This window comes from Hyperolius riggenbachi, chromosome 5, assembly GCF_040937935.1.
Source record: "Hyperolius riggenbachi isolate aHypRig1 chromosome 5, aHypRig1.pri, whole genome shotgun sequence".
Classification (NCBI taxonomy): domain Eukaryota; kingdom Metazoa; phylum Chordata; class Amphibia; order Anura; family Hyperoliidae; genus Hyperolius; species Hyperolius riggenbachi.
Window position 1 is genome coordinate 199,292,767 of NC_090650.1, and position 15,542 is coordinate 199,308,308.

The 15,542-nt window shown below is 43.0% G+C and overlaps 1 protein-coding gene across 1 annotated transcript in view; it reads left to right on the forward strand.

Annotated features, from left to right (window-relative positions):
• ITGA9 (integrin subunit alpha 9) overlaps positions 1 to 15,542 on the forward strand; it is a 565,489-nt gene that overhangs the window by 426,832 nt on the left and 123,115 nt on the right. The window contains exon 23 of the mRNA XM_068236571.1: positions 8,314 to 8,421. Coding sequence (XP_068092672.1) covers positions 8,314 to 8,421 — 108 coding nt within the window. The remainder of the gene's footprint in view (positions 1 to 8,313; positions 8,422 to 15,542) is intronic.

Consider the following 15,542-nt stretch of genomic DNA (forward strand, 5'->3'; position numbering starts at 1 on the left):
CGATTCATAAACAGCAGTGCAATAAAAAAAATCTTGTCGGGAAAATACCGCACTCGGTATTTTCCCAGTCTGTGTGCTAATTCATAAAGATTTCCCTAGCTGCTGTTGGAGGTCGGTAAATTACCGCAGCCCCTTGAGCGGTAAAGTAGAGCAGTGTGGCGATTCTCTCTTTTGCCCTGCAGAAATGACTCGCACAGACGGCTCTCTGCAAAAATGACTCACTCAGATGACTTGCAAAGACTTACTCTGACTCGCACAGACGGCTCTCTGCAAAAATGACTCACTCAGATGACTCAGACAGATGACTCACATAGTCTTTCCCTGCCTGCTCAAATGACTCACACAGACGGCTCTCTGGCTCTCTCCACAGATGACTTAAACAGACTTCGGCTCTCTGCACTTTGCATTCATCAGAGCTGTCGGTAACTTGTTAACGCCTCACTAGAGGTGTCGGTAACTACCGTCAGGCTTACCGCTTGTTGAAGGCTTTATGAATTGGCATTTGCTGACATTTTACTGACATCTGTTGGCGTTAACTACAGCCAAGTCGGTAATTTATCTCTCTGGTCGGTAATGTCAGCTTCTCATGTGGTAACAGCCTTTATGAATTAACACTTTGCTAAGTGCTCAGTAAAGTCTGCTGTTTTCAGCATTACCGCATGAGGTAATGCTTTATGAATACCAGTTTTAATAGCAACTAAACCTTTAGGGTTGATGCAGCAATAATTTTGATCCCTGTTACATTTAAATCTGTTCCCACTTTCATTAATTTGGTATTCTAAAAGTGGCAATCAGGTTGTAAATAGTGAAAAAGAAGAGATTTTTGCTGCATACAAAAACACATATTTAGTCTGCGTACACAACTTTAAAGTGGCTGTGTAGTAGATCCATGATTTTGAATCCAGTTTTATATTCTAAACACAAGTGATTTCTTCTGTCTTATCCAGCCACATACAGAAACTGCAGTTAAACATTTGCAGCTCATATCAGCCTGCTTACAAACTCCCATGATCACTCCTCTCTGATATGTGCTGCCTTTATAGGGGTAGGGGATGAACAGTGATGGAAAGTGATCACAACGTACTGAACAAACTGTACTCCAGACTCAGCTACTATAGATGATTTTCTCTGCAGTTTTGTTAACAAAAAAGACTAGCTTCCACCTATAGATGTTATTCAAGTGGAGATCAGGTTTTGAAAACTGAAGAACACAAATGTGGAGCTCTTTTTCTGATCGTCACTTTTTGCCTGGCACCCCTTCCCCCCATAAATGGGTTCCAATTCAATTTTATCCACCCACCTGGACCCAACTTCTTGAGCAGACATTTGATACAATTGCAAAAATACCATAACCAACTGATTAAAAGATTCAGAGAGCTTGATATGTGTTTGGTGAAAAAACAAAGTTCACCAACACCAATGTACTATGTGAAAAATGACTAGCCCCCTTAGAAACCCAATGAAATATAGATCCAGACTTGATATCATTGACAATGATATTGGATAAAATGAGACTAGAAAAATCCTAGCTTGTTTGCTGACAACCCTACTGAATCTAGTCATAACTTAAATAGAACCTTTCCAGATATGAGATGTTACCTAAAAGTTCACAGTAAGGAACACGCATTACCTCCATCAAAATAGATTCCAGAGGACCAAATAAAGAAGTCTCCTGAAATGTATAAGCCAGGATTGGGTTACAAAGCAATCTCTAAAACCCTGAGACTGCGGCAGACCACTCTAAAAGCCATCATTTCCAGATGGAGTAACCTTCAAAAACTGGTAAATTTGTCCAGAAGTGACCATCTTAGCTAATAATTTTTAACACCACTAAATAAATATTTTTTTCCCGCTGTGACTGGAAAATGCATAGAATCCAAGGGCTTGTTCACACAGCTGGTTGCTGGCACCTCATTTCACCAAGCAGAAAAGCATTTGGCATAATTTCCCATCGATTTGTCACATTTTGAACCCTTAGGGTGCTACAGAACTGTGAATGCAGCCAACGCTAGCAGCTACATGCATCTCTGAAAATTTGATTCATTGCATTGATCAATGGCAGTCACTCATGTGAACCTGCCCTTACAGTGTATCTTAATTCAGATAACCAAAGCTGATGTTATATGGTGTCTGAGGACACTAGAGGGTGGCAGAGGTGTAGGCATTCTATCACCATCAGCACTCAGAGCACTGCAGAGCATCATTTAAGTGTATATGCTTCACTGAGCATACAAGCTATGTAAATAGAGAAAAAGGGAGGAAAGACAGGCAAAACACTACTGGGGCCTCATAGCTGTTTAATAATTGGTTCAGGTAATAATGTAAGTGAGTGTTATCTGGACTCACCTACTAATTAATGAAAAGTGTTGCTTGCATTTAGAAAAATACATATTTAATCACTCTCATGACTAATGTAATCATAGGGTCACAACATAAGTAAGTTTATTTGGTTATCATGTAAATAGGTGATCCAGGTTGTTCCCAAGAATTTGCACAGTCTTCATTGTAGATTATTGATGGGATTGGAGGATCCTAAAGAATAAGATGAATGGAGGCTGTATTTTTGTCTGTCTGCTAAGTATGTAAATATGATTACATTTTTTAGACATTATAATTTAGATTGTTTTAACAGGAACTGCTTATCAAGTCCACTGCACCCTTAAGCCCCCTATAATATGAAACACTGTCACTGACATCTTTATTGCTACATGACAAATAGCTTGATAACAATGTTGTTGCTTGATTTATTAGCAGATTCATTGAATTGTTTTGTGTGATTGAATACAGGCCCATGAATATAATACTGGTTTGGTATGCCAGACATTTAGAGATGTTTTGCATCATGTATATTGAAAACCATATGTGTTCTATGCCTGATTTCACATAATGTGCATTCATTTCACAACATACTTCATGCTTGTGCAGTTTAGGGGTTATTTGTGCTTTCAGGGCTTGAAATATTAAACATTTCTACTCTTGAATACTTCCAAATGGCACATAACCTATTATAGCTTTAAGATCAACTCTATATAATTTATTTAAATCTTCTTTTTGATAAAGCAAGTTTTGTGTTGCTAAACCAGCCTTTTACTTAAAAGTACTACCTATTCGTAGGAGACCTTGGGCAAGCCTCCCTAACACTGCTACTGCCTATAGAGTGCACCCTAGTGGCTGCTGCTCTGACGCTTTGAGTTCGCCAGGAGAAAAGCGCAATATAAATGTTCTGTGTTTGTCTGTGTCTAAATTGTTTATCTTCATGAATTCTGCAGGTAACTGTCTCTACATGTGTTAAATCATTAACCGCTTGACTGCTACAGGTGGTGTTCCTGGTGCGGGAAGACTGGCAGGCAGCGAATCAGAAGCAGCTGCGGTGGAAACGCCATCCACCGCCGCTGCCACAGCACTATTCCTCCCAGCACCCTTGCGAGCAGCAAAGACACTCGTCCTCGGCATGCTAGACGCCTGAGGTGCGGGAAGACTGGCAGGCAGTGAATGATCGGCAGCAGGTGCGGTGGTAACACTGGAAAAAAAGAACCCTGCTCTGGCCGGAGACTGAGAATGACGAATAAACCCTTTGGCCAGGTTTTCCTTAATGTAATCCTGCATAGCAAGTTTTTCAGGCCCAGAAAGGTTATATAAATGGCCTCTAGGGGGCATACAACCTGGTCTTAACTCAATGGGACAGTCAAAACTTCTATGGGGTGGAGGTTTGTCTGCCGCTTTGGGACATAAGACATCAGTGAATTCCATGTAAGGTACAGGCAATCCTTCCATTTGAACCTTGGTAATGCAAAGAGCAACTTTCTCCAAGCAATGATGATGACAGAAGGAGGACCAGCTTAATAGCTGCCCGGAACTCCAGTCAATCTGAGGGGAGTGTTTTTGCAACCATGGCATACCAAGGATCACTGTGGAAGTGGCCATTTTGAGCACAAAAAAATGTATCTGTTCCTTATGAAGTACCCCCACTTGACACAACAATACAGGAGTCTGTGACAGAGGTTGTTTCCCCTGAAGTGGAGAGTCATCCACTGCAGTAACAAAAATCTGTCTGTTCAAAGGAACAATGGGAATTCCCAACCTCATAGCGAAATCATAGTCTATAAAATTGGCTGCTGAGCCCGAGTCTATAAATGCCTGGGTAGACGAAACTTGATCTTCCCAGGTAATAGAACACGGGAGAAGTAAACGATTCTCATTTAGAGGTAAGACAGGCTCGCCTAGGGTAGTACCTCTAGCTACACCTAGGCGGCAGAGTTTTCCGCCTTTTTGGGACAATTCTGTACCACATGGCCCTTCTAAACAGAGCCTCTCAGTTCGTCTCAGAATTTTCACTACCTTAGACAATTTGGAATGTCCGATCTGCATCAGCTCATCCCGAGGAAGAGAAGGAGACGGAGAAGGAGAGGGGGTAGAGACGGATCTCCCTGAGAATCTACCTCGGGTTTGTTATTGATAACAAACCCAGCGATCTATCTTGACTGCTAATGAAATTGCATCATCAATAGTCTTAGGTTCTGGATGACTTAACATAAGATCAGCCACTGCATCAGATAATCCCGTTAAAAAACAATCCAAAAGAGCAAACTATCCCCATCCAGCCGACACAGCCCACCTTCTAAATTCTGCAGCATACGTCTCAACGGTGTTATGCCCCTGCCTGAGAGTCCTGAGCTTCCTTTCAGCCGTAACTGCTAAATCGGGATCATCATATATAATCGCCATTGTTTTAAAAAATTCCTGAACCGATGCCAAGGCCTCAAGACCACTAGGGAGACTGTAAGCCCATGTCTGCGAGTCCACAGATAATAAAGTTTTAATAAAAGTCACTCTCTGACTCTCCAACCCTGATGATGTAGGTCATAACTCAAAATACGAAAGGCAGCGATTTCTGAAATTCTGAAAATCAGACCTTTGCCCTGAAAACTTTTCAAGGAGAGACATTCTGAGCTCCGTAACAATAGGGGATGGCACTGATGCATTAGTTGCCTGAAGGGTGCGCACCACCTCAGACAACTGAATGACCTGTGTCTGTTGAGCGTTGACCGTGTTGGTTAAGCCGTTAACGGCCGTGGTCAAAAGTTCAACCTGACTGCACAGTGCCTCCATAGACATTTTTTTGGTCTGCTGTTCTGTAGCAATTTGTGTCAGCAAGAGACAGAATTCTGATCATTAGGTGATCTGCAGTATCACCTATAATGCAGATAAATACCTGATTATAAGGTGATCTGCAGAATCACCTATAATACTGGTATATCAGAAGCTGCCGTGACAACACATACAGATGGTGTAACAGGTGTAGTGCTTGGTGCAACAATAGTACTGATAGGTATGACAATGCCTCACCAGAGGAGCTGGTGGGCACTAACAGTACTAAACCCCTCACCAGAGAATAGGCCCCTCTGGTGAGAGTAGAGTAGTCAGACTAGCAGAGTTTGGCAACAGACTGGCAGATACGGTACAAAGTCAGAAAGAAGAGACAAGAAGGTTATAACAGGCACAGTCGGCAACCAGATCAGATGGGTAGAAGTACAAAATCACTGAGAGTAAGAATAGTCAGAACGAGCAAGAGTCATAACAGATAATACAATATATGATTATAATTATGGCTATCAATTCAATCCTATACTGTGTGAAATCCCCGGTTTCCTCCCGGATCAAAACACACCGGATCTATCTAAGGTCTGAGCGCTAACACGAAGTATTCGCAATAGCAGACAAGTTGCCACTGAATCCGCCATGCTTAAGAAGCGGAGGAGACCCCTGAGGCACGCCCACCGCACTTACCCCAATCAGCAGCGGCGAGCGTACCTGATGACGTCAGCCGACCAGCCGGTCAGCTGACGCGCCTCCTCCTGGCATAAAGATCCTGACGGTGACGGCTAATGTAACCCTGTGAGCAGCAGAGACACCCGATCCGGCGTACTAGACCCCGAGGTGCGGGAAGACTGGCAAGCAGAGAATCAAAAGCAGCTGCGGTGGAAACGCCATCCACCGCCGCTGCCACTGCACTATTCCTCCCAGCACCCCTGTGAGCAGCAGAGACACTCGTCCTCGGCGTGCTAGACGCCCGAGGTGCGGGAAGACTGGCAGGCAGTGAATCAGAAGCAGCTGCGGTGGTAACACCATCCACCGCCGCTGCCATGTTGCTATTCATTACACATAGTTGTAGATGAGCTGTAATTTAATTAGGGAGCTGCAGGTAGTGATCGGCAGTTGTAGTAGCCATCAGCTTAGCCAGAAAGTTTTAAATCTAATTTTAAAAGATTAAAAGAGTAAGCTTTCAGTAATATCTTCTTAGATTGAACATAATCTTAAAACACACAATTTATATACATTTGCAATGCGTATTAGTATAGCAGTAAGTTCAGAACCCAACCAGGTGTATTAGTGACAAGCAAACCTACCAAGGCAATACAAAATGCAGTTTCACCTTTCCCTCCAGTGGTTGGCAGCTCCAGCAGGTCTTGCTCTTGGTGTAGGGGAGCAAATCAATTCTTTAATATTGTACATAGAAGACACAGGCAGTGCACTGTCCCATCACTGTATTATTGCAGAAAACACCACTCACATGAATATACATAGCCAAGGGTGAGATGGGCCCGGACAGGCATGCGACAAAGCGTTGTAGCCATGCAAAATGGCTGGTGGGCCGTTCTGCTTCTCCCTGACTCCCTGTAACCCACCTCTCCTCCGCTATCTCACTTGTTTATCTATGTGAGTAGTCTTCTAATAAACCAGTGATGGGATAGTGCCTGGCCTGTGTCTACTATGTACTATATTATAGACATTTGGACAGTAGAGGCAGACACAAAATGTTATATTTTTTTGCCAATATAAATTAATGTCATAAGGATGTACTAAATACAATCAAACATCAAAAGGATGCATGGAGCATAGTTAATACTCATTAATCTATTAGGACAAGTAGATACAATGTGGGAATTTCTCTCATACCTTCCTTGAAAAGTCTGACTTTGCCAGAAAGGATTGTAAATGTAACATTCACTCAGATAAGGCAGTCAAACAGAGTCATGCAATATTATTTTATGGGGAAAGAGGTGTTAACTAAATTCAGTCAAAGTCCTACACAAGCACAACAAATTGTGATCTCCATTCAGTCCTCAATCTGCTTATCAGGGAATTCAATTCACAGAAGGATAGAGTTATGTAGTAAACAAAGTTTATAGGAAGGTTCAAAGCTGAAGAATAGAGATCACATTCTTGTGCATGTGTGACTTTTAATGTGTGAATTAATTTAACATTGTTACATAATATCAAAACAGTTAAAGAATCAGCTCTCCCTATGGGTGCCTGACTGCTGAGCAGTAGTAGAGATGCAGTCATGCTGCACACTGGAGAAAATCATTCAACATTTTAAACTAGACAGAAAAATGACAAATATTACAGTGCTAGCGCATGTGTCCTTTGTCAAGTTCAATGACAAAGAATTGTTGTTCACCTTGACAAAAGGTTGGATTGATTGAATTTGCTCTGGTTTGTAGATTGCATTCCACCATTATCCCCAATACAATGCTGCCATAGATCACAGTGCTGTACAGACTAAATAGACTGTGATCGTCGCTGGGAGACTGATGTCGGAGCGGAGCTCCGTCATCCAAGTGGAGATGCGTGCATGGGTGGTTGGCTAGAGGTTAATCATCCTGTGCTGTTTTCCCGTTGGGTGAATTAGAACTAGCGCCCCTTATCAGCGCGTCGAACCACAACTTCCCGACGTCACACAGTATGTCGTAACACGGGCACAAAATTGGGTTTGTGCACACGTTATGTAATGTGAAAGAGCCCTTAGCATAAACATTTGTCTTGTGTACATGCTGTGCCTTCACAGAAGGCTTTTGAGAATTTTGGATGGACAGGCCCAAGACAAAAAAAGTGACCTGCAGCTTTGGCATCTTTTGATGAAGGGACTTCCTGAGGCAGTTATTATTAGTGCCAATACAAGGGCTCAGTAAATTATCTGACATCCACTATAGAGAGGTTCATCCAGTACACTGTCTTCTTTGTAATGACAGAACTGCAGATCCTCCATTGAAAGAAACACAGGGAAAATAATGTAATCTTGTCTAATTTGGGTTCATCTGTGCTCTGTCGGGACTAATTCAACAAATCCATTGGGTGACAGCTGCCCTCTAAATTAAATGATAAACAACAAATAATGGGGACTTTTTAATTTAACAGATGTAAACTGTAAGACTGCAACTTGTAAATTGTTACATCATTTTTAGCTTGTACTAGTAATATGGAAAGCACAATATGTATTTTTCAAGCTATATTTGTGATTTTCATTTAAAGGTTTATAATGCTGGGCCAAGCACCCTCCACGAATCTTATGTTGAAATCACTTTCCCTAATCGCCTTTCTTCTGCTGGAGCTGAAATCTTCTCTATTCAGGATATTGTGGTGAGTAGGTGATAACACAATATGAGATGGTTTTAGAATGTACTGGAGACTTTTATTAAATGCTCATATTCATCTGTGACCAAGTTTCCACTAATCATAATTGTTGATGTCTTCAATTCCTGAAATGGTTTTCTGAAACTGAGACAGGCAGATTTATCTAAGTTCAGTTGAAGTAAACCAGGTACAAAAGTGGAGCTCACAGCAGCACACTGCTCAAATGCCGTAAGTACCAGTAAATTTGGTGTGTGCCATCTGTGCACAGCAAAATGACCAGCATTTAGTCAATCAACCCTTTGGATTCCTGATCTTTATTTTCCCACTGCTTAAAAAAATCTATGTAAATAAAGTCATGGTTTATTCATTCAGTTGACTTCACAAGAAACAATTTTCCCACCAACACAAATGCTTAAAGGGATCTTCAACCTCCCTGGCGTTATGATTATATCCAGATTTAGGGTCTAAAAGCCGTGCATTTTTTTCACAAGCTTTTAGACCCTAAAAACAAAACAAAAAAATACCACAGAGAGAGTTGTAGCAGCTCCTGCATATAACTCACTCAGGTTCTGGATTAACGTTAAGGAGGTTAAGTCACCTGAAAAAAAAGGGTTTCACTTACCTGGGGCTCTACCAGCCCCCTGCAGCCATTTTGCGCCCGCACAGCTACTCACCGATGCTTCAGTCCCCCGCCGCGGTTAGTTTAGTTTTCGGCAACTCTGAGACGGCAGGCCACTGCGTCTGCACAGCCCTGGCAACACGTATCCTTTCTTGCGTTGCCATCCGCAATAGCTGTCTGCAATTTGTTTCCAAATTAACTGTGGGAGTGATGTGATTTGGCGATGGAGAGACAGGATAGCAGTGATAGATAGCGGTGAAGGTTAGCGTTAGAAGTAGATAAAGGGGGGGATTGTGTTAGGAGTAAGTGTTTGTGTATGTGTGGGGTGTTGTGTTATGTGTTGGGGGGCTAGTGTTTTGTTTAGTTAGGGGGGTTATTGTTAGGTGTAGGTAGGGGGAAGTAATATGAGAGTTAGGTTAGGTAAAGCTACCAACGTTCTAATAACAGTAAAAGGACATAGCAGTATGTTGATAAACTTACTGATATTTTACTATCGGGTACCTCTTGTGCCCATTTTAACATGTGGGACATTTCCATGTACACCCTTTAATACCCTCCTGCTGTAAAGGCTACATTGGGATTATTTTAAATAGCAGGCAGTACAAAGAGCTGAGTTGATCTGTTTTTTAATTCTTCTAAGAGTACCGGCTTGATGCATTTTTTTAAAGGATCTTGAAAGTAATATATTTATGTTTGCTTTAGATAGTTGTTGCTTTGTTTTGTATCTTTTATTGCTGTACAGTCTACTCTGCTGTACGTGTCCCTGCCGGCTTTTAACTGTGGGTCCTTGGCTCTGGCCCGGAGGAGAACCTCTGAGCCCAAGTCTCAAGGAGCTCCACTTCAATCTCTCTGTGGCTCCTTGTCCGGTGTGCGGTGCACAGCAAGTGCCATGATCCGCACATCCTCCAAAGTACCACAGTTTAACCCATACTTACCATTCAACAAAGCAACAGGAAGGGAGGGGTGGGGGAGTAGGGTAAGGGTAGGGGAAAGACAAACCTGCGGCTTTATTGAAGGACAACACACAGTTAGGGAGGGGGGGAACGAGACAAACATAAATGCCAGTTATAAAACTGTGAAAATGTATGGATATCACATCATAGATAATTCTTAAAAGCAAATTGCAATCATAAATGCTTGGTGTTTATACCCCTATTTTCTTTCTAATACCTTCTTGCTGCTGCATGTAATGTGTGATGTATTTGTGTATCTGAAGTCCAGATACACTGGCCCAAATATTTTGCTCATACTGATACAGCTCAATGTATGAAACTAAGGAAATATACCGTAATGATGGTCTTCATGGAGGCACAAAAATATTTGCTTTACGGAGCTGTGCTTCACTTTTTGGTCCCTTGCACACTTGCACTCTGTGTCACACCGTGGTACTCTTCTCAGCCGCTTCCCAGCTGCAAGGGCCATGGAAGTCTTTGTAGACTTGCACACTTCACGTGATATGACGCAGCATATGTATCCAAATCGCCACAATGCCGATGCAAAGGCTGCAGTGCGTTACTGCATGAGTCCTGGAGTAATGCAAGTCAATAGGTGACACATTGTGATTCATGTGTTGACCAACGGTAATCCCAGTGATGTACTTCCTGCCCAGCAGTGAGTATATCACTGTACTATGCCTATGCATATGACCCTGTCACCGCAAGCCTCATATCTGCGGTGCAATGCAGTACTTGCACCACATCACACAAATCAGGTGTAAAACCGGCTTTAAGAAAAACCACATACAATTTACATTTCTTCTAAGTTTTCTCCTAGGTGATCCTTTCACACCTTCTTAATAAAATACTAAATAAAAATTGAAAATTGAAGAGAGTTGGCTCTTGGGTGCATGAAAAATTACAAAAACTTTATTAATGAAATCACACAACACTATCATATGGAACACTATCATATAGAAAAATCTAGAAAAAAATCTAAAATAGATAAAAAATCCCTCCGGTGAAACACTTCCTAGTGAGAATTAATGAGGCTGCAGTCCTCAATATAAACCCCCACAGGAAAAGGAGTCCAACTTTCAGATAGACAGGCCAAATACAGTGCAGCAATGATCAGAACGGTATGTGTAACAAGTTCCAGATCCACAGATATGAGTGATATCATCCAATTATTGCATGGCCTTATATATGGAAATTTCAGCTCTGTGATATTAGTAAGCCAAGCATTGATGATCCTGAAATCCTGGTTAGTAGAATGTAAACACAAGCACATATATGTTCCAAAGTTCCCCCAGTCGCAGGGAGCACATCAACAGGTGTGAATTTGCTGTGCAGTCAGCCATGCAAGTCCTGGATGTGAAGCATGGCAAAGGAATAACATCACAGTTGAATCACAAACATGTATCAATGGCAGTTCATGCATGTATCAGCAAGCCATGACAGGTGCAGTGTAGACATAACACATTGAAGTCCAGGATGTCCCCCAATCGCAGGGAAGCAAAAAGCAGATGATATGATATGCAATAAGCCAGGCAGATGTTAATGCAGAGCATGAAAAATGGATGAATGCATAGTGGATCAATGTCCATTCAAGCATGGGTTAGCAGTCCATAGTTACCATCTTAGTATCCGAATGATGATACTGCACTGAGGCCCGGTGGCTCCTATAGGTGTACTCCAGAAGGATTGAAGATGGATTAGAGGCTGTCAGGAAGGCCTGACATGTTTCGCCGCCTCTCGCGGCTTTTTCAAAGGCGGACAGCCGTACATATCAACATGCACGCCATAATGGCGTCTATATCTGCCGCCGCGTGTGTCAAAGACCCGCCCACCACCGCCCACGCACCCGCCCACGTCCACCAATGAGCAAAGGGACGCGCCGAGCGACGACACGTCGCAAGGCACGCCCCCCAGCGCAGAGCGAGGACGCGCAGGACCCACCCGCTGACACGCAAATGCGTATCAAATGCCGACCAGGAAGCGCGCAGCGCGACCCGGGAGGCATACAGAAGGTGGGGCCCAAAGCGGGGCGAGGGCGGGGGGAGGCGGGACAGAGACCTCAAACGCAGCCAAATATACATAAACCAAAATCACCATAATAACAGGTTGACCAATGGTCACATAGAACCATATGTCATGTGTTAGAACCGCTCAACTAAATGGATCCGACCTGTAAACATAAACACATATCTAGCTGTATAACACAGGAGCCTCGGACAGCCCCTGTATAGACTACAGCAGTGCCAACAACAAAGAATCATAATATGTAAAATCAGGGCGAGAGGAGCAACGGTCCACAGGAACAATATTAATGATATAGCACACTAGGGCCAATCACTAGGGGGCCCAGAGTGTGCCTTTAAACCCTTCATGCTGCAGTAGGGGAAGAACTCAAAGAGTGCCGACAAGCTAGAGCGGACATAGACTGCCCAAATAAAGACAGGGGGAAGCAACACCTCAGAGCTGGAGACAAACCAGCCTAGTCTGTTAAAAACACCCGATAATTAATACTATCATTCAAACCCTTAGGTTCAGTTGCCTTTAGATTGAAAATCCATCTGGATTCAACTTGAATCCAGATGGATTTTCAATCTAAAGGCAACTGAACCTAAGGGTTTGAATGATAGTATTAATTATCGGGTGTTTTTAACAGACTAGGCTGGTTTGTCTCCAGCTCTGAGGTGTTGCTTCCCCCTGTCTTTATTTGGGCAGTCTATGTCCGCTCTAGCTTGTCGGCACTCTTTGAGTTCTTCCCCTACTGCAGCATGAAGGGTTTAAAGGCACACTCTGGGCCCCCTAGTGATTGGCCCTAGTGTGCTATATCATTAATATTGTTCCTGTGGACCGTTGCTCCTCTCGCCCTGATTTTACATATTATGATTCTTTGTTGTTGGCACTGCTGTAGTCTATACAGGGGCTGTCCGAGGCTCCTGTGTTATACAGCTAGATATGTGTTTATGTTTACAGGTCGGATCCATTTAGTTGAGCGGTTCTAACACATGACATATGGTTCTATGTGACCATTGGTCAACCTGTTATTATGGTGATTTTGGTTTATGTATATTTGGCTGCGTTTGAGGTCTCTGTCCCGCCTCCCCCCGCCCTCGCCCCGCTTTGGGCCCCACCTTCTGTATGCCTCCCGGGTCGCGCTGCGCGCTTCCTGGTCGGCATTTGATACGCATTTGCGTGTCAGCGGGTGGGTCCTGCGCGTCCTCGCTCTGCGCTGGGGGGCGTGCCTTGCGACGTGTCGTCGCTCGGCGCGTCCCTTTGCTCATTGGTGGACGTGGGCGGGTGCGTGGGCGGTGGTGGGCGGGTCTTTGACACACGCGGCGGCAGATATAGACGCCATTATGGCGTGCATGTTGATATGTACGGCTGTCCGCCTTTGAAAAAGCCGCGAGAGGCGGCGAAACATGTCAGGCCTTCCTGACAGCCTCTAATCCATCTTCAATCCTTCTGGAGTACACCTATAGGAGCCACCGGGCCTCAGTGCAGTATCATCATTCGGATACTAAGATGGTAACTATGGACTGCTAACCCATGCTTGAATGGACATTGATCCACTATGCATTCATCCATTTTTCATGCTCTGCATTAACATCTGCCTGGCTTATTGCATATCATATCATCTGCTTTTTGCTTCCCTGCGATTGGGGGACATCCTGGACTTCAATGTGTTATGTCTACACTGCACCTGTCATGGCTTGCTGATACATGCATGAACTGCCATTGATACATGTTTGTGATTCAACTGTGATGTTATTCCTTTGCCATGCTTCACATCCAGGACTTGCATGGCTGACTGCACAGCAAATTCACACCTGTTGATGTGCTCCCTGCGACTGGGGGAACTTTGGAACATATATGTGCTTGTGTTTACATTCTACTAACCAGGATTTCAGGATCATCAATGCTTGGCTTACTAATATCACAGAGCTGAAATTTCCATATATAAGGCCATGCAATAATTGGATGATATCACTCATATCTGTGGATCTGGAACTTGTTACACATACCGTTCTGATCATTGCTGCACTGTATTTGGCCTGTCTATCTGAAAGTTGGACTCCTTTTCCTGTGGGGGTTTATATTGAGGACTGCAGCCTCATTAATTCTCACTAGGAAGTGTTTCACCGGAGGGATTTTTTATCTATTTTAGATTTTTTTCTAGATTTTTCTATATGATAGTGTTCCATATGATAGTGTTGTGTGATTTCATTAATAAAGTTTTTGTAATTTTTCATGCACCCAAGAGCCAACTCTCTTCAATTTTCAATTTTTATTTAGTATTTTCACTTCGTTGGCAGGAGGCATGAGATTTGATATTACTATTCATTGTGGTCTGTTTTTATATCATTTATTGTCCTGACCATCCCTCTCCCAAAAACATTTGAGCTATTGATATAAAATATTCTTAATAAAATACCTTTTATGTCACCAGCAAACAAAAAAATACTCAGAGCAATTTGGACTGTATTTTTTCACCTACCTTTTAACTTTTTTTCAATTGCAGATTGCTGAAAAGTTAGTTAAAACAGAAACATAAGATTAAAAATTATCTTCTAAGAGAAAACTTTGGAGATAAAGTGAATTGCATAAGGTCCCTTGTATGCACTGTATCACAGCTCCTGACAGTGAGTTTCCATAGTCTTCTCCCAAAACCTAGAAAACATACTGGTACTTCATTTGGACGTCCCCACAAACTAGTCCTGGCTCATAGCAAGTGCATTAGATTGTGACCCCCTTTGAGGAACAGTGAGTTATCAAAAGTACTTAAATTTTCTGTGAAACACTGTGCTAAAAATAGTTCGCCAATAAATGATATCATCCTGATTAGGGATGGTCGCTGGATTCCACAATTCCGGCCGGAATTAGGTGATTCCGGTTCCGATATGACGGAACGGAATTGGTGTAGCCCTAAAACGGAATTCCGCGGAAAAATGTAAAATTCTACAGAATTTTACGGAATTCAAATTTGTTTCCCCACCAAACTGTTTTCTGCCTGATAACAGGTATTTCTATCTCCTTCCTTCCTTCCTTCCTCCCTCCTCCCTTCCTTCCTCCACCCGGAGGGAGGAGGGTCTCATCTTCCAGAGAAGTGTAGTATTTCAAAAGCCAGCTTACATATCTTGGCTGGGAATTGAACCCAGGTCTGAGTGCGTGGTAGGTAGCTCTCTTCACCACTATACCATCACCAACACTACATGCTGAAGCCAGCCTAGCATGTACCATTATGATATATCCAAGAGAAAAATGAGCTTGCTTAAGGATCTGTAGCATGTCAAAAGCCAACTCACATTGGCCAGGAATAGAACCCAGGCCTACCGCTCTGTAGGCTGCTATCCTAACCATTATACCACCAACACAACACACTACAATGCTACATGCTGAAGCCAGCCTAGCATGTACCATTATGATATATCCAAGAGAAAAATGAGCTTGCTTAGGGAATTGTAGGATTTAAAAAGCCAGCTTACATACATTGGCTGGGAATTGAACCCAGGCCTAGTGCTCGGTAGGCTGCTATCCTAACCATTATACCACCAACACAACAC